Raw genomic sequence first — 19,751 nt, forward strand, 5'->3', positions numbered from 1 at the left:
TGACAGGAGGCTCGGTAACCAGAGGGGACACAGATTGAAGAGAATCGGGAAAAGAACCAGAGGGTGGAGATGAGGAGGATTTTATTTTGGACACACAGCGAGTTGTTGTGATCTGGAAGGCGCTGCCTGACAGGGCGGTGGAAGCAGATTCAACAGGAACTTTCAAAAGGGGCAATTGGAGAAATACCGGACGGGAGAAAATTTACAGGGAGAGTGGAAGAGAACAGGGGGAACATGGGAACAAATTGGAGAGATCTTTCAAAGAGCTAGCACAGGAATGATGGGATGAATGGCCCCTCCCCGTACTGCTCTGGTAGACGCAACACAATTGAAAGCAAATAAACCCTCAGTGTCTAAAGGTACTGTGTCAGAGGAGAGAGAGAGAGACATGGGAGGTGACAGGAGTTACAGGGACAGGAGGAGGTCAGTGAGACTGAATGTTATTGTTCCTGAAAATCTATTCAGCCCCTCGAGCCTGTTACACAGGAACAGGAGGAGGCCCCTTTCAGCCCCCTCGAGTCTGTTACACAGGAACAGGAAGAGTCCATCCAGCCCCTCGAGCCTGTTACACAGGAACAGGAGGAGTCCATTCAGCCCCTCGAGCCTGTTAGACAGGAATAGGAGGAGGCCCCATTCAGCTCCCCTCGAGTCTGTTACACAGGAACAGGAAGAGGCCCCATTCAGCCCCTCGAGCCTGTTACACAGGAACAGGAGGAGGCCCCATTCAGCCCCTCGAGCCTGTTACACAGGAACAGGAGGAGGCCCCATTCAACCCCCTCGAGCCTGTTACACAGGAACAGGAGGAGGCCCCATTCAGCTCCCCTCGAGCCTGTTACACAGGAACAGGAGGAGGCCCCATTCAGCCCCCCCCCTCGAGCCTGTGACACAGGAACAGGAGGAGCCCCATTCAGCCCCCCTCGAGCCTGTTACACAGGAACAGGAGGAGGCCCCATTCAGCTCCCTTCAAGCCTGTTACACAGGAACAGGAGGAGGCCATTCAGCCCCCCTCGAGCCTGTTACACAGGAACAGGAGGAGGCCCCATTCAGCCCCCCTCGAGCCTGTTACACAGGAACAGGAGGAGGCCCCATTCAGCCCCCCTCGAGCCTGTTACATAGGAACAGGAGGAGGCCCCATTCAACCCCCTCGAGCCTGTTACACAGGAACAGGAGGAGGCTCCATTCAACCCCCTCGAGCCTGTTACACAGGAACAGGAGGAGGTCCCATTCAACCCCCCCCCTCGAGCCTGTTACACAGGAACAGGAGGAGGCCATTCAGCCCCCCTCGAGCCTGTTACACAGGAACAGGAGGAGGCCCCATTCAACCCCCTCGAGCCTGTCACACAGGAACAGGAGGAGGCCCCATTCAGCCCCCCTCGAGCCTGTTACACAGGAACAGGAGGAGGCCCCATTCAGCCCCCCTCGAGCCTGTTACACAGGAACAGGAGGAGGCCCCATTCAACCCCCTCGAGCCTGTCACACAGGAACAGGAGGAGGCCCCATTCAGCCCCCCTCGAGCCTGTTACACGGGAACGGGAGGAGGCCCCATTCAACCCCCTCAAGCCTGTTACACAGGAACAGGAGGAGGCTCCAATCAGCCCCTCGAGCCTGTTACACAGGAACAGGGGGAAGCCCCATTCAGCCCCCCTCGAGCCTGTTACACAGGAACAGGAGGAGGCCCCATTCAGCTCCCTCGAGCCTGTTACACAGGAACAGGGGGAAGCCCCATTCAGCCCTCCTCGAGCCTGTTACACAGGAACAGGAGGAGGCCCCATTCAACCCCCTCAAGCCTGTTACACAGGAACAGGAGGAGGCTCCAATCAGCCCCTCGAGCCTGTTACACAGGAACAGGAGGAGGCTCCATTCAACCCCCTCGAGCCTGTTACACAGGAACAGGAGGAGGCCATTCAGCCCCCCTCGAGCCTGTTACACAGGAACAGGAGGAGGCCATTCAGCCCCCCTCGAGCCTGTTACACAGGAACAGGAGGAGGCCCCATTCAACCCCCTCGAGCCTGTTACACAGGAACAGGAGGAGGCCCCATTCAGCCCCCCTCGAGCCTGTTACACGGGAACGGGAGGAGGCCCCATTCAACCCCCTCAAGCCTGTTACACAAGAACAAGAGGAGGTCCCATTCAACCCCCCCCTCGAGCCTGTTACACAGGAACGGGAGGAGGCCCCATTCAACCCCCTCGAGCCTGTTACACAGGAACAAGAGGAGGTCCCATTCAACCCCCCCCTCGAGCCTGTTACACAGGAACAGGAGGAGGCCCTATTCAGCCCCTCGAGCCTGTTACACAGGAACAGGAGGAGGCCCCATTCAACCCCCTCGAGCCTGTTACACAGGAACAGGGAGGAGGCCTCATTCAGCACCTCGAGCCTGTTACACAGGAACAGGAGGAGGCCCCATTCAGCCCCTCGAGCCTGTTACACAGGAACAGGAGGAGGCCCCATTCAGCCCCTCGAGCCTGTTACCCAGGAACCAGAGGAAGCCCCATTCAGCCCCCCTCAAGCCAGTTACACAGGAACAGAAGGAGGCCCCATTCAGCCCCCGTCGAGCCTGTTGCACAGGAACAGGAGGAGGCCCCATTCAGCCCCTCGAGCCTGTTACACAGGAACAGGAGGAGTCCATTCAGCCCCTCGAGCCTGTTAGACAGGAATAGGAGGAGGCCCCATTCAGCTCCCCTCGAGTCTGTTACACAGGAACAGGAAGAGGCCCCATTCAGCCCCTCGAGCCTGTTACACAGGAACAGGAGGAGTCCATTCAGCCCCTCGAGCCTGTTACACAGGAACAGGAGGAGGCCCCATTCAGGCCCTCGAGCCTGTTACACAGGAACAGGAGGAGTCCATTCAGCCCCTCGAGCCTGTTACACAGGAACAGGAAGAGTCCATCCAGCCCCTCGAGCCTGTTACACAGGAACAGGAGGAGTCCATTCAGCCCCTCGAGCCTGTTACACAGGAACAGGAGGAGTCCATTCAGCCCCTCGAGCCTGTTACACAGGAACAGGAGGAGTCCATTCAGCCCCTCGAGCCTGTTACACAGGAACAGGAGGAGTCCATTCAGGCCCTCGAGCCTGTTACACAGGAACAGGAGGAGGCCCCTTTCAGCCCCCTCGAGTCTGTTACACAGGAACAGGAAGAGTCCATCCAGCCCCTCGAGCCTGTTACACAGGAACAGGAGGAGTCCATTCAGCCCCTCGAGCCTGTTAGACAGGAATAGGAGGAGGCCCCATTCAGCTCCCCTCGAGTCTGTTACACAGGAACAGGAGGAGGCCCCATTCAGCTCCCCTCGAGTCTGTTACACAGGAACAGGAGGAGGCCCCATTCAGGCCCTCAAGCCTGTTACACAGGAACAGGAGGAGGCCATTCAGCCCCCCCCTCGAGCCTGTGACACAGGAACAGGAGGAGGCCCCATTCAGCTCCCTCGAGCCTGTTACACAGGAACAGGAGGAGGCCCCATTCAGCCCCTCGAGCCTGTTACACAGAAACAGGAGGAGCCCCATTCAGCCCCCCTCGAGCCTGTTACACAGGAACAGGAGGAGGCCCCATTCAGCCCCTCGAGCCTGTTACACAGGAACAGGAGGAGGCCATTCAGCCCCCCTCGAGCCTGTTACATAGGAACAGGAGGAGGCCCCATTCAACCCCCTCGAGCCTGTTACACAGGAACAGGAGGAGGTCCCATTCAACCCCCCGCCTCGAGCCTGTTACACAGGAACAGGAGGAGGCCATTCAGCCCCCCTCGAGCCTGTTACACAGGAACAGGAGGAGGCCCCATTCAACCCCCTCGAGCCTGTTACACAGGAACAGGAGGAGGCCCCATTCAGCCCCCCTCGAGCCTGTTACACAGGAACAGGAGGAGGCCCCATTCAACCCCCTCGAGCCTGTTACACAGGAACGGGAGGAGGCCCTATTCAACCCCCTCGAGCCTGTTACACAGGAACAAGAGGAGGTCCCATTCAACCCCCCCCTCGAGCCTGTTACACAGGAACAGGAGGAGGTCCCATTCAACCCCCCCCTCGAGCCTGTTACACAGGAACAGGAGGAGGCTCCAATCAGCCCCTCGAGCCTGTTACACAGGAACAGGAGGAGGCCATTCAGCCCCCTCGAGCCTGTTACACAGGAACAGGAGGAGGCCCCATTCAGCCCCTCGAGCCTGTTACACAGGAACAGGAGGAGGTCCCATTCAACCCCCCCCCCTCGAGCCTGTTACACAGGAACAGGAGGAGGCCCCATTCAGCCCCTCAAGCCTGTTACACAGGAACAGGAGGAGGCCCCATTCAGCCCCTCAAGCCTGTTACACAGGAACAGGAGGAGGCCCCATTCAACCCCCTCGAGCCTGTTACACAGGAACAGGAGGAGGTCCCATTCAACCCCCCCCCTCGAGCCTGTTACACAGGAACAGGAGGAGGCCATTCAGCCCCCCTCGAGCCTGTTACACAGGAACAGGAGGAGGCCCCATTCAACCCCCTCGAGCCTGTTACACAGGAACAGGAGGAGGCCCCATTCAGCCCCCCTCGAGCCTGTTACACGGGAACGGGAGGAGGCCCCATTCAACCCCCTCAAGCCTGTTACACAAGAACAAGAGGAGGTCCCATTCAACCCCCCCCTCGAGCCTGTTACACAGGAACGGGAGGAGGCCCCATTCAACCCCCTCAAGCCTGTTACACAAGAACAAGAGGAGGTCCCATTCAACCCCCCCCTCGAGTCTGTTACACAGGAACAGGAGGAGGCCCCATTCAGCCCCTCGAGCCTGTTACACTGGAACAGGAGGAGGCCATTCAGCCCCTCGAGCCTGTTACACTGGAACAGGAGGAGGCCATTCAGCCCCTCGAGCCTGTTACACTGGAACAGGAGGAGGCCATTCAGCCCCTTCAAACCTGTTACACAGAAACAGGAGGAGGCCCCATTCAGCCCCTCGAGCCTGTTACACTGGAACAGGAGGAGGCCATTCAGCCCCTCGAGCCTGTTACACTGGAACAGGAGGAGGCCATTCAGCCCCTTCAAGCCTGTTACACAAGGCACAGATAGCTGCAGATATTTTGTTTCCCTTAAGGAACTCAGAAAGGGATCCCATGCAATCATTTAATTCCTCTCCTCTTCTCACTCTGACATTATTAAATAAGCACAGGGTCACATGGTGTATAGGTCAAAGGTCTTACTAGGCCCAAGGCCTGTGAGTAGGGGGTGGGTGGAATAGGGGATGATTTCATCAACCCGGGATGAAGTCGGGACCCATTGTTGGGCTGATGGTCTGGATAGTCAAGATGCCTCTCGCCCCGTCTCATCGTAAAACGTTTCCCATACAGCCCGAGGAGTTTGGTGAGCAATTATCGGTCAATGGCCAACCTCTTCCTGCCTTTCAGGAGCCATGACGAGGCACCTACCCAGGGCAAGGCCGGGGAAAGTCCCTCAGTGGCACACGCAGACATCGCCTCCCCGGAGAATAACGCAGACGGTTCTATTCTGGGCCACATGGGGTTAATCGGGGCCCATTCGCACCGCGCCCCACTCGCTCTCTGAGTCAGGACATCAGGTGTTTGAAATCCACCCTCCCTATCCCACCCCACCCTCACCAACCGCCCCCCCCCCCTCCCCAAATCCCCCCATCTCCCAGGGCCTTGGACACAGATACCAGCATTCGACAGTCTCGGGCACCCTCCCCCCTTTGCCCTGTAGCTACGTTCGAGTGAAGCCAGGGCCCCGATGACCATTCTAGTCCTGCCCCCCCTCCCCTGCCCGGTCAGGAGGCCACTCACCGAAACTTAGCCTCAGGACCTTCGCTTAAACGACGCAGATAGGCCGAGGGAGCTGGGAAGGAAACAAATCATCCAGAGCGTCCCTCAATATCCCTCGCCATCAACCTTTGGGCAACTCTCACCCGCCGCGGCGAACTTTGCCCGGGGTGCGATGCCCCCCATGGTCGAATTGCCAGCTTGAGCCCTCATCCCCAGGGTTTGTGAGGGAGGAGGGAGGGGAAGGTAACTGGGGAGAAAGTGTTTCCAGTGACAGGAGGCTCGGTAATCAGAGGGACACAGATTGGAGAGAATCGGGAAAAGAACCAGAGGGGGGGAGATGAGGAGAATTTTATTTTGGACACACAGCGAGTTGTTGTGATCTGGAAGGCGCTGCCTGAAAGGACGGTGGAAGCAGAAACTCCACAAATAAAATCCCTGGGCAGTTTAATTTTGAAGAAATATTTTGATTTTTGTTTTGAGTTTGGGGACAGGCCCTTGGTGAGCTGGGGATTTCCCCAAACACTTAAACAAGGCACTCCGGAACAACTTGTTATGATCAGAACTGACCTTCAGAACTCTACCTGCTGTGCCTTAGGCCCAACCCCGTGTGTACTTCCACAATAAACACCACAATCGTACAGACCGAGGCCATTCAGCCCATTGATCCTGTGCTAGCTCTTTGAAGGATCTCTCCAGTTAAGCCTCATTCTCTTTCCCGCCCACGCTCTCCCCCACCCCCCTCCCACCTCTCTGCCCCCACCCCCGGCGCACTCTCTACCCCTCCTCACCACTCACCCAGCCCCTCAGCTCTTCCCTCCCCACCACCGGCTCTCCCCCACCCCGCCTCTCTCTCCCCACCGCCCCCTCCCTCGCCTCTCTCTCCCCACTCCCCCTCCCCCGGCTCTCTCTCCCCATCCTCCTCCCTCTTCCCACCCCCCCTCACCTGGCTCTCTCTAACAACCCTCCCTCCCTCTCCCCACCCCCCCTCCCTCGGCTCCCTCTCCCCACCTCCACTCCCCCAGCTCTCTCTCCCCAACCCCCTCCTTCTTCCCACCCCCCCTCCCTCAGCTCTCTCTCCCCACTCCCCCTCCCCCGGCTCTCTCTCCCCATCCCCCTCCCTCTTCCCACCCCCCTCCCCCCGGCTCTCTCTCCCAACCCCCTCCTCCCCCAGTTCTCTCTCCCCAACTCCCTCCTTCTTCCCACCCCCCCTCCCTCAGCTCTCTCTCCCCACTCCCCCTCCCCCGGCTCTCTCTCCCCATCCCCCTCCCTCTTCCCACCCACCCACCCCCCGGCTCTCTCTCCACCCGCGCTCTCTCCCGCTATCCCTGTAAATTTTCCTCCTTCCAGCATTTCTCCAATTCCCCATTTTGAAAGTTCCGATTGAATCTGCTTCCAAAGATGCGCAGGTTGGGTGGATTGGCCGTGGTAACTGCACAAGGTTATAGGGATAGGGTGGAGGGGAGGGCCTGGGTGAGATGTTCATTCGGAGAGTGGGTTCAGGCTCGATGGGCCGAATGGTCTCCTCCTGCACTGTGGGGATTCTATGGTTCTGGAAAGACGGCTTGTGTCTTGGATAATACTGGCTTGGCATTCTGGGACAGTTTGAGGCCAACTTCCTGATATTTTTACACACACATATCGACTCTGAGAGTGTTCCTCATACCGTTTCAATTGTCATAGAATCCCTACAGTGCAGAAGGAGGCCATTCAGCCCATTGAGTCTGCACCGACCACAATCCTATCCAGGCCCCATCCCCACAGCTGCATTGTGACAGCATCCTGGAGATTAGTTTATCATTCCCCGACTCAGCACACAAAATGTCCATTCAGTTTATTGTCTAAGATCACAGTAATACTGTTCATTGCTGTGGATTATCGAGAGAGGGATCTCAAAATCCCTCATGTGTTTCTCCTGAGAGTGTTCCAGAGATTGTGTGTGTGAGAGAGTGTGTGTGAGTGTGCGTGTGTGTGTGAGAGACAGATGTGTATGTGAGAGAGAGTGTGTGTGTGTGAGAGAGTGTGTGTGTGTGTGAGTGTGCGTGTGTGTGTGGGAGACAGATGTGTATGTGAGAGAGAGAGTGTGTGTGTGAGAGAGTGTGTGTGAGAGAGTGTGTGTGTGAGAGAGAGTGTGTGTGTGAGAGAGAGTGTGTGTGTGAGAGAGAGAGTGTGTGTGTGAGAGAGAGTGTGTGTGTGAGAGAGAGTGTGTGTGTGAGAGAGAGTGTGTGTGTGAGAGAGAGTGTGTGTGTGAGAGAGAGTGTGTGTGTGTGAGAGAGAGTGTGTGTGTGTGAGAGAGAGTGTGTGTGTGTGAGAGAGAGTGTGTGTGTGAGAGAGAGTGTGTGTGTGTGTAAGAGAGTGTGTGTGTAAGAGAGTGTGTGTGTGTGAGAGAGAGAGTGCGTGTGTGTAAGAGAGTGTGTGTGTGTGTGAGAGAGAGAGTGTGTGTGTGTAAGAGTGTGTGTGTGTGTAAGAGAGTGTGTGTGTGTGAGAGAGAGTGTGTGTGTGTGTGAGAGAGAGTGTGTGTGAGAGAGAGTGTGTGTGTGTGTGAGAGAGAGTGTATGTGTGTGAGAGAGAGAGTGTGTGTGTGTGAGAGAGAGTGTGTGTGTAAGAGAGTGTGTGTGTGTAAGAGAGAGAGTGTGTGTTTGTAAGAGAGTGTGTGTGTGAGAGAGAGAGTGTGTGTGTGTGAGTGCATGTGTATGTGACAGTGTGTGTGAGAGTGTGTGTGAGAGAGAGTGCATGTGAGAGAGTGCATGTGAGAGAGTGTGTGTGAGAGAGAATGCGTGTGAGAGAGAGTGCGTGAGGGAGAGTGTGTGTGTATGTGAGAGTGTGTGTGAGAGTGTGTGAGAGTGTGTGTGTGAGAAAGAGTGTGTGTGTGAGAAAGAGTGTGTGTGTGAGAAAGAGTGTGTGTGAGAAAGAGTGTGTGTGAGAAAGAGTGTGTGTGAGAAAGTGTGTGTGAGAAAGAATGTGTGTGAGAGAGTGTATGAGAGAGAGAGTGTGCATAAGAGAGTATGTGAGTGAGAGAGAGAATGCGAGAGAGTGTGTGTGACTGAGAGAATGCTTGAGTGAGAGAGAGAGTGCATGAGTGAGAGAGTGTGTGTGTGAGTGAGAGTGTGTGTGTGAGAGAGAGTGTGTGTGTGAGAGAGAGTGTGTGTGTGAGAGAGAGAGTGTGTGAGAGAGTGCATGTGAGAGAGTGTGTGTGAGAGAGAATGCGTGTGAGAGAGAGTGCGTGAGGGAGAGTGTGTGTGTATGTGAGAGTGTGTGTGAGAGAGAGTGTGTGAGAGAGAGTGTGTGAGAGAGAGTGTGTGAGAGAGAGTGTGTGAGAGTGTGTGTGTGTGTGTGTGTGTGAGAAAGAGTGTGTGTGAGAAAAAGTGTGTGTGAGAAAAAGTGTGTGTGAGAAAAAATGTGTGTGAGAGAGTGTGTGAGAGAGTGTATGAGAGAGAGTGAGAGAATGCGAGAGAGTGTGTGTGACTGAGAGAATGCTTGAGTGAGAGAGAGAGTGCATGAGAGAGAGAGTGTGTGTGTGTGTGAGAGAGAGTGTGTGTGTGAGAGAGAGTGTGTGTGTGTGTGAGAGAGAGAGTGTGTGTGTGTGAGAGAGAGTGTGTGTGTGTGAGAGAGAGAGTGTGTGAGAGAGAGTGAACAAAGAACAGTACAGCACAGGAACAGGCCCTTCGGCCGTCCAAGCCCGTGCCGCTCCCTGGTCCAAACTAGACCATTCTTTTGTATCCCTCCATTCCCACTCCGTTCATATGGCTGTCTAGATAAGTCTTAAACGTTCCCAGTGTGTCCACCTCCACCACCTTGCCTGGCAGCGCATTCCAGGCCCCCACCACCCTCTGTGTAAAATATGTCCTTCTGATATCTGTGTTAAACCTCCCCCCCTTCACCTTGAACCTATGACCCCTCGTGAACGTCACCACCGACCTGGGGAAAAGCTTCCCACCGTTCACCCTATCTATGCCTTTCATCATTTTATACACCTCTATTAAGTCTCCCCTCATCCTCCGTCTTTCCAGGGAGAACAACCCCAGTTTACCCAATCTCTCCTCATAACTAAGCCCCTCCATACCAGGCAACATCCTGGTAAACCTCCTCTGTACTCTCTCCAAAGCCTCCACGTCCTTCTGTTAGTGTGGCGACCAGAACTGGACGCAGTATTCCAAATGCGGCCGAACCAACGTTCTATACATCTGCAACATCAGACCCCAACTTTTATACTCTGTGCCCCGTCCTATAAAGGCAAGCATGCCATATGCCTTCTTCACCACCTTCTCCACCTGTGACGTCACCTTCAAGGATCTGTGGACTTGCACACCCAGGTCCCTCTGCGTATCTACACCCTTTATGGTTCTGCCATTTATCGTATAGCTCCTCCCTACATTATTTCTACCAAAATGCATCACTTCGCATTTATCAGGATTGAACTCCATCTGCCATTTCTTTGCCCAAATTTCCAGCCTATCTGTATCCTTCTGTAGCTTCTGACAATGCTCCTCACTATCTGCAAGTCCTGCCAATTTTGTGTCGTCCGCAAACTTACTGATCACCCCAGTTACACCTTCTTCCAGATCGTTTATATAAATCACAAACAGCAGAGGTCCCAATACAGAGCCCTGCGGAACACCATGAGTCACAGGCCTCCAGCCGGAAAAAGACCCTTCCACTACCACCCTCTGTCTTCTGTGACCAAGCCAGTTCTCCACCCATCCAGCCACCTCCCCCTTTATCCCATGAGATCCCATGTGTGTATGAGTGTGTGTGTGAGAGAGAGTGTGTGTGTGAGAGAGAGTGTGTGTGTGAGAGAGAGTGTGTGTGTGAGAGAGAGTGTGTGTGTGAGAGAGAGTGTGTGTGTGAGAGAGAGTGTGTGTGTGAGAGAGAGTGTGTGTGTGAGAGAGTGTGAGAGAGAGTGTGTGAGAGTGTGTGTGTGTGAGAGAGTGTGTGTATGAGTGTGTGTGAGAGAGAGTGTGTGTGTGAGAAAGAACGTGTGTGAGAAAGAATGTGTGTGAGAGAGAGTGTGAGAGAGAGAATGTGAGAGAGAGAGTGTGTGGGTGGGTGGGTGTGTGAGTGTTTTGGGGGGGTACAGGGGGAGAACCAGACGGAAACAAAACATTTCGGCTGAAATGAATGTGGAGCCTGTTTCTGGATGCCGTGAGCCAAGTCTCCCCATCCCCTAGCTCTCACTATTGACGCGTTTGTTAACATTCTCGTCCCTTCTCTCCTCAGGATGAAGATCTGGTTTGTCCGGCTGATCCTTGAACTGTGCTGGGCAGCAGCAGGTGAGAGTACCAACCTGGGCCAGTTTTCACTGGGAGGCCTCAGGCTCCAGCTGAGGCCTACAGGAGCACGGCAGCAGGGGCAAGTCAACGGGACAGGCAGGAAAGGAGTGTTCGGAAAACTGGGACATTGGGAATATCCCTGTCCATGACAGTGATCCAATCACAACAACAACCTGGACAGAGCCAAGCATTCCAATTCAGCCCGACCCAAACTGGACTTGGTCAATGCTTAGGCACAGCATTGGGGAGGTCACTAAAGAGACTATTACTGGAGGGGAGAAAGAGAAAGAGAGAATGGAAGAGAAAGGGAGAGAGAGAGAGAGAGAGAGAATGGGAGAGAGCAAGAGAAAGAGAGAATGGGAAAGAGAGAGAGAGAGAATGGGAGAGCGAGAGAGAAAGAGAGAATGGAAGAGAATGGGAGAGAAAGAGAGAGAATGGGAAAGAGAGAGACAGAGAATGTGAAAGAGAGAGAGAATGAGAGAGAGAGAGAGAGAAAGAGAGAATGGAAGAGAAAGGGAGAGAGCGAGAATGGAAGAGAGAGAGAAAAAGAGAGAGAGACGAGAGAGATGTGAAGAGGTTTATGATGAGAATTTCAGACGTAGGCCCCCGCAGGCAGTTGAAGGCACGGCCGCCAATGGTGGAGCGATGGGAATCGGTGACCGGAATTGGAGGAATGGGGTCATGTCAAACCTAGGGTGGCACGGTGGCACAGTGGTTAGCACTCTCAGTGCCAGGGACCTGGATTTGATTCCCAGCTTGGGTCACTGCCTGGGTGGAGTCTGCACATTCTCCCCGTATCTACATGGGTTTCCTCCGGGTGCTCTGGTTTCCTCCCACACTCCAAAGATGTGCAGGTTAGGTGGGTTGGCCATGGGAGGAGTCACAACTGAGATTGATCCATTTTTTGTCGGGTTAAGGGTGTTAAAGGTTACGTGACCGAGGCGGGGAGATGGAGTTCCGATAAAGAGCAGCCAGGATCTGACAGAATGGCAGGACAGGCTTGAGGGGCTGAATGGCCTCTTCCTGTTCTTGTGTAACAGGGGCTGAATGGGGTCTCCTCCTGTTCCTGTGTAACAGGCTCGAGGGGCTGAATGGCCTCCTCCTGTTCCTGTGTAACAGGCTCGAGGGGCTGAATGGGGCCTCCTCCTGTTCCTGTGTAACAGGGTCGAGGGGCTGAATGGCCTCCTCCTGTGCCTGTGTAACAGGCTCGAGGGGCTGAATGGCCTCCTCCTGTTCCTGTGTAACAGGCTCGAGGGGGGCTGAATGGGGCCTCCTCCTGTTCCTGTGTAACAGGCTCGAGGGGGGGCTGAATGGCCTCCTCCAACAACAAAATAAATAGGAGCAGGAGGAGACTATTCAGTCTTTCAGTAAGACCATGTCTGATTAGATTGTCGCCTTAACCCCACTTTCATTCCTGACCCCTCCCCCTTGACACTCGACACCCCCCGCGACACCCCCTGCCACCCCCCCCCCCCCCCCCCCCGACAATCGAATCTCCTCCTCAGCCTCAAATCTAGTCAGTGAGTCGCAGCCCTCACTGGTTTGGGGGGGGGGGGGGAATTCCACACACCGACCACCTCACCCCGCCCATCCCCCAACACCACCACCACCGAGAGACAAAGTTCCTCCTCATCTCCGTCTTCAATGGGAGACCCCCTCATTCTGAAACTCTGCCCCCCCCAGTTCCAGATAACCCCCACCGCCCCCCACGAGGGGAGAACATCCTCCCAGCATCCACCCTGTCTACCGCCCCCTGCCCCCCACCCCCCAACCCCCCCCGGCCCACTGAGTCTGATATGTTTCAATAAGATCCCCTCTCATTCTTCTAAACTCCAATGGGTACCGACCCCACCTGCCCAAACCATTCCTTATCAGACATCGTCCCTTCATCCCAGGAACCGGCCCTGTGAACCTTCTCTGAGCAGCCCCCGATGTCAGTCTATCCCTCCCGAGGTAAGGAGACCCAGAACTGGACCCAGTGCTCCCGGTGTGGTCTCACCAAAACCCCGTACTGTTGTAGCCAGACTTCCCAACTCTTATACTCCATCCCCCTTCACAATAATGCACCATAGAAGGCATTCTTTCTGGTTGTATCACAGCTTGGTATGGCTCCTGCTCTGCCCAAGACCGCAAGAAAGTACAAAGGGTCATGAATGTAGTCCAGTCCATCACTCAAACCCAACCTCCCATCCATTGACTCTGTCTACACTTCCCACTGCCTCGGAAAAGCAGCCAGCATAATTAAGGATCCCCACACCCCGGACATTCTCTCTTCCACCTTCTTCCGTCGGGTAAAAGATATAAAAGTCTGAGGTCACGTACCGACCAACTCAAGAACAGCTTCTTCCCTGCTGCTGTCAGACTTTTGAATGGGCCTACCTCGCATTAAGTTGATCTTTTTCTATGCCCTAGCTATGACTTGGTGGCTCAGTGGTTAGCACTGCTGCCTCACAGCGCCAGGGACCCGGGTTCGATTCCCGGCACGGTGGCACAGTGGTTAGCACTGCTGCCTCACAGCGCCAGGGACCCGGGTTCGATTCCCGGCACGGTGGCACAGTGGTTAGCACTGCTGCCTCACAGCGCCAGGGACCCGGGTTCGATTCCCGGCACGGTGGCACAGTGGTTAGCACTGCTGCCTCACAGTGCCAGGGACCCGGGTTCGATTCCCGGGGGCACGGTGGCACAGTGGTTGGCACTGCTGCCTCACAGCGCCAGGGACCCGGGTTCGATTCTCGTCTGGGTGGCACAGTGGGTTAGCGCTGCTGCCTCTCGGCGCCAGGGACCCGGGTTCGATTCCCGGGGGCACGGTGGCACAGTGGTTAGCACTGCTGCCTCACAGCGCCAGGGACCCGGGTTCGATTCCCGGCACGGTGGCACAGTGGTTAGCACTGCTGCCTCACAGCGCCAGGGACCCGGGTTCGATTCCCGGGGGCACGGTGGCACAGTGGTTAGCACTGCTGCCTCACAGCGCCAGGGACCCGGGTTCGATTCCTGGTTTGGGTCACTGTCTGTGCGGAGTCTGCACATTCTCCCCGTGTCTGCGTGGGTTTCCTCCGGGTGCTCCGGTTTCCTCCCACAGTCCGAAAGACGTGCTGGTTATGGTGCATTGGCCGTGCTAAATTCTCCCTCAGTGTTACCCGAACAGGCGCCAGAGTGTGGCGACTGGGGGATTTTTTACAGAATAAAAGCAAATTACTGCAGATGTTGGAATCTGAAACCAAAAGAGAAAATGCTGGAAAATCTCAGCGGGTCTGGCAGCATCTGTAAGGAGAGAAAAGAGCTGATGTTTCGAGTCCAGATGACCGTTTGTCAAAGCTCAGTCACTTCATTGTAGTTTTAATGTAAGCCTCCTAATAAATAAACAGAAACTATATCCTGCACCCTTTCCTTCTCCTGTATGTACTCTATGAACGGTATGCTTTGTCTGTATAGCGCGCAAGAAACAATACTTTTCACTGTATCCCAATACATGTGACAATAATAAATCAAATCAAATATTAAGTTGATCTTTCTCTACACCCTAGCTATGACTGTAACACTACATTCTGCACCCTCTCCTTTCCTTCTCTATGAATGGTATGCTCTGTCTGTATAGCGCGCAAGAAACAATACTTTTCTCTGTATCCCAATACACGTGACAATAATAAATCGAATCAAAAACCAATACTCCATTTGACATCCTAATCAGACTGACGGTTTGCGATTCAGGTTTGAGTACACCCAGATTCCTCAGCAATTGATTGTGACTATTCTCTCTCTCTGTCTCCCTCAGCTGCGGATCCCACCATGATTTTGGGGATTATCGGTGAGCAGGTGTCGTTGCCGTGTCACTTTGACGTAAGCAGACAGCAGGGGGTGAGTCAGCTCCGTGTACTGTGGCAGATCGCCGGGCACAGGTTGGTCCACGCACAGTACGGGGAGAGTGAATTTGTCACCTCACAGGCGGCCCGGTACAGGAACCGCACCCGGGTGCCCGTGGACAGGATGGAGAGCGGAGACATGTCCCTCCAGCTCGATGCCGTGACTCTGGAAGATGGAGGGTTGTACGAGTGCCTCGTGCTGGTTCCAAGCTCCAAAGGTCATCACAAGGAGCAAGAAACCACGGTTACCCTGGTCACAGCAGGTAAAGGATCCACTGAATCTGCCCCGGGCAACAACACCTCCTCCGGAAACTCTGCCGCCCCTTACCCCCTCCCCCACTCCTTACCCCCTCCCCCACTCCTTACCCCCTCCAGCACTCCTTATCCCCACTCCTTATCCCCTCCCCCACCCCTTACCCCCTCCCCCACCCCTTACCCCCTCCCCCACTCCTTACCCCCTCCCCCACTCCTTACCCCCTCCCCCACTCCTTACCCCCTCCCCCACTCCTTACCCCCTCCAGCACTCCTTATCCCCACTCCTTATCCCCTCCCCCACCCCTTACCCCCTCCCCCACCCCTTATCCCCTCCCTCCCCCTACCCCCTCCCCCACCCCTTACCCCCTCCAGCACTCCTTACCCCCTCCCCCACTCCTTACCCCCTCCCCCACTCCTTACCCCCTCCCCCACTCCTTACCCCCTCCCCCACTCCTTACCCCCTCCAGCACTCCTTATCCCCACTCCTTACCCCCTCCCCCACTCCTTACCCCCTCCCCCACCCCTTACCCCCTCCCCCACTCCTTATCCCCTCCCTCCCCCTACCCCCTCCCCCACCCCTTACCCCCTCCAGCACTCCTTACCCCCTCCCCCACTCCTTACCCCCTCCCCCACCCCTTACCCACTCCCCACCCCTTACCCCCTCCCCCACTCCTTATCCCCTCCCCCTCTTCACCCACCCTGTTGCTCAGCGAGTTCCCTGTCGCAGGGGGAGGGGGAGGTGGAGGGAGAGGGGGAGGGGGCTCCGTGTCTCTGGGCCTGGAGCTCCGGGTTTGAGACCAGCTCGAGACACATGAGTGAGTGCAGCAAATCGTCATGGCACCTGACAGATCCTGGTCTCTCCTGGGGGAGAGTCTCACCTGGGTAATGGGTTCTGCCAGGGGCTTTACTCTGTAGGAAACATCCTCCTCACAGAGAGAGAGAGAGACAGACAGACTTAGAGAGAAAAAGACTGAGAGAGAGAGAGAGAGACAGAGGGAGAGAGAGAGACCCAATCTACATGGATGCCACTGGAGTGCAGGATAACATGTTAGCAGCATTTGGAGATGGGAAGAATGATGTAAATGTGGAATCTGTATGGGTAGAATTGAGAAATACCAAGGGGCAAAACACATTAGTGGGTGTCATATACAGACCCCCAAACTGCAGAGGTGATGTTGAGAATGGCATTAAACACGAAGTTAGAGATGCATGTGATAAGGGAATATCGGTGATCATGGGTGATTTTTATCTGCACATAGATCGGGCAAATCAAATTAGCCACAATGCCGTCGAGGAGGAATTCCTGGAGTGTTTACAGGATGGTTTTCTTGACCAATAAGTGGAGGAACCAACTAGAGAGCCGGCCATTTTAAACTGGATACTGTGTAATGAGAAGGGAATCATTGTCAATCTGGCTGTACGAGACCCCTTGGGAATGAGCGAACATAACGAGAGAATTTGTTATCAAGATGGAGAGTGAAGTAGTTGATTCGGAGACTCGGGTGCTGAATCTTAATAAAGGAAACTATGAGGATATGAGGCGTGAGTTGGCCTTGTTAGATTGGGGAGAGTTACTTAAAGGGAAGACAGTGGATAGATAATGACAAACATTCAAGGAACGCACGGGGGAACTGCAGCAACTGTTTATTCCTGTCTGGCACAAAAGCAAAGTGGGTAAGAGGACCAATCCATGGCTTACAAAGGAAATGAGAGAGATTATCCGATCTAAGGAAGAAGCATACAGATTGGCCAAGAAAAATAAGAGGCCTGAGGATTGGGAGCAGTTTAGAAGTCAGCAAAGAAGGATCAAGGGATTGATTAAAAAGGGGAAAATACAGTATGAGAGTAAGCTTGCAGGGAACATAAAGACTGATACTAAGAGTTTCTATAGATATGTGAAGAGAAAGAGGTTGATGAAGACAAACGTAGGTCCCCTACAGACAGAAACAGGGGAATGTATAATCGGGGACAAAGAAATGGCCGAGCACCTGAATACATACTTTGGTTCTGTCTTCACAAAAGAGACACAAATCAGATGCCAGAAATGTTGGAGAATGGAAGATTTAATGAGAGGGAAGAACTGAGAGAGATCAACATTAGTTGCGAAATGGTGCTGGGAAAATTGATGGGATTGAAGGTGGATAAATCCCCAGGGCCTGATAATCTACATCCCTGAGTACTTAAGGAAGTGGCTCTAGAAATAGTGGATACATTGGTGGTCATCTTCAGGATTCTATAGACTCTGGAATGGTCTCTGCAGATTGGAGGGTAGCTAATAACACTCCAATATTCAAAAAGTGGGGTAGAGAGAAAGCAGGGAATTATAGACCAGTAAGCCTAACATTGGTCGTGGGGAAAATTCTCCATTATTAAGGACTTTATAGCGGAGCATTTAGAAAGCAGTGGCAGGATCAGACAGAGTCAGCTTGGATTTACGAAGGGGAAATCATGCTTGACAAATCTGTTAGGATTCTTTGAAGATGGAACGAGTAGAGTTGACAAGAGGGAGCCAATCAATGTGGTATATTTGGACTTTCAGAAAGCGTTTGACAAAGTCGTGTACAAGAGATTATCGTGCAAGATTAAAGCGCATGGGATTGGAGGAAAGTGTATTGAGATGGATAGAAAACTGGTTGGCAGAGAGAAAACAAAGAGTAGGAATTAATGGGTGCTTTTCAAATTGGCAAGCGGTAACTGGAGGGGGGCCACAGGGATCGATGCTGGGACCCCAGCTAGTCACAATATATATTAATGATTTGGATGAGAGAACAGAATGTAACATCTCAAAGTTTGCAGATGATACCAAGTTGGGTGGGAGGGTGAACTGTGACGAGGATGCAGAGATCCTTCAGAATGATCTGGACAGCTTGGGTGAGTGGGCAAATCAATGGCAGATGCAGTATAATTTGGATAAATGTGAGGGTATTCACTTTGGAAGCAAAAGCAAGAAGGCAGATTACTACTTGAATGGGTGTAAATTGGGAGAGGGGAGTGTGCAGTGGGACCTGGGTGTCCTTGTGCACCAGTCGCTGAAGGTAAGCATGCAGGTGCAGCAGGCGGTAAAGAAGGCAAATGGTATGTTGCCCTTCATTGCGAGAGGTTTCGAGTACAGGAGCAGGATGTGTTGTTGCAATTATACAGGGCCTTAGTGAGGCCACACCTAGAGTATTGTGTGCAGTTTTGCTCTCCTTTCCTGAGGAAGGATGTTCTTGCTCTCGAGGGAGCGCAGCGAAAGTTTACCAGGCTGATCCCGGAGATGGCGGGACTGATGTATGAGGAGAGATTGGCTAGGTTAGGATTGTTTTCGCTGGAGTTCAGACGAATGAGGGGGGATCTCACAGAGACTTATAAAATTCTAACAGGACTAGACAGGGTAGATGAAGGGAGGATATTCCCGATGGTGGGGGAGTCCAGAACCAGGGGTCACAGTCTGAGGATTCAGGGTAGACCATTTAGGATGGAGGTGAGGAGACATTTCTTCACCCAAAGAGTGGTGAGCCTGTGGAATTCATTACCACAGGAAGTAGTTGATGCCAAAACATTGAATGTATTGAAGATGCGGCTGGATACAGCACTTGGGGCGAATGGGATCAAAGGTTATGGGGAGAAAGCAGGATTAGGCTATTGAGTTGGATGATCAGCCATGATCGTAATGAATGGTGGATCGGGCTCGAAGGGCCAAATGGCCTCCTCCTGCTCCTATCTTCTATGTTTCTATGTAAAATGAATGGATGGTGAATGATTGCACTGTAATAACACAACACCATTAACCTTTCAGCTCATTTCAACACCCCCAAGATCTCTGGACCCAGTCCGGAATTCATTCGAGTGGGTCAGGAAGTGACACTGACTTGTAGCTCCTCAGCTGGCTACCCAGATCCCATAGTCAACTGGACGAGCGCAGGGGGCAACCCGCTGCCAATAGGAAGCCACGTGAACACCTCGGCACAGTCCGATCCCAGTAGTGGCCTCTGGAATGTGACCAGCGTCCTGCGAGTCAACGTGACCAGCAACTCCACGTTTCTGTGTTCCATCTTCAACCGGAGAACTCGAGAAGGAAAGACAGCTGATTGGAAATGTAATTCCTCTCCTCACTGAGCTTGGCGTTTTGGTGTACAGCCGGGTTCCAGTGTGCTCTGTTATCGACAAACTGGGCCATTCCAGCGCTCTCCAGCCCAGTCTCCACCCGCCCCCACTCCAGTAAACTACAACCCTCCCAAAACTCTGCTACCCCAGTGCCCGAACTCAAACTCATCCCCATCCACCCACCACCCTCGCCACTCACTGAACCACACTGGCTCCCAGTCCAATAACACCTCCATCTCAAACATTCTCGATCATGTTCTCAAATCCCCCCATAGTCTCACCCCTCCCTATCTCTGTTACCTCCTCCAGCCCCTACAACCCTCCCTATCTCTGTAACCTCCTCCAGCCCCTACACCCCTCCCTATCTCTGTAACCTCCTCCAGCCCCTACACCCCTCCCCATCTCTGTAACCTCCTCCAGCCCCTACACCCCTCCCCATCTCTGTAACCTCCTCCAGCCCCTACACCCCTCCCTATCTCTGTAACCTCCAGCCCCTACACCCCTCCCTATCTCTGTAACCTCCTCCAGCCCCGACACCCCTCCCTATCTCTGT

The 19,751-nt window shown here is 54.0% G+C and overlaps 2 protein-coding genes across 3 annotated transcripts in view; both read left to right on the forward strand.

Moving 5' to 3' along the window:
* The window catches only part of LOC144508369 (CD276 antigen homolog), a 309,505-nt gene that overhangs the window by 65,759 nt on the left and 223,995 nt on the right, over positions 1-19,751 (forward strand). The window lies entirely within an intron of this gene.
* LOC144508367 (programmed cell death 1 ligand 1-like) overlaps positions 1-19,751 on the forward strand; it is a 33,487-nt gene that overhangs the window by 4,139 nt on the left and 9,597 nt on the right. Inside the window, exons 2-4 of the mRNA XM_078236221.1 lie at positions 10,945-10,997; positions 14,770-15,120; positions 18,891-19,190. Of these exons, the coding sequence (XP_078092347.1) occupies positions 10,946-10,997; positions 14,770-15,120; positions 18,891-19,190 (703 nt within the window). The 5' untranslated portion in view covers position 10,945. The remainder of the gene's footprint in view (positions 1-10,944; positions 10,998-14,769; positions 15,121-18,890; positions 19,191-19,751) is intronic.

This window comes from Mustelus asterias, chromosome 20, assembly GCF_964213995.1.
Source record: "Mustelus asterias chromosome 20, sMusAst1.hap1.1, whole genome shotgun sequence".
NCBI lineage: Eukaryota > Metazoa > Chordata > Chondrichthyes > Carcharhiniformes > Triakidae > Mustelus > Mustelus asterias.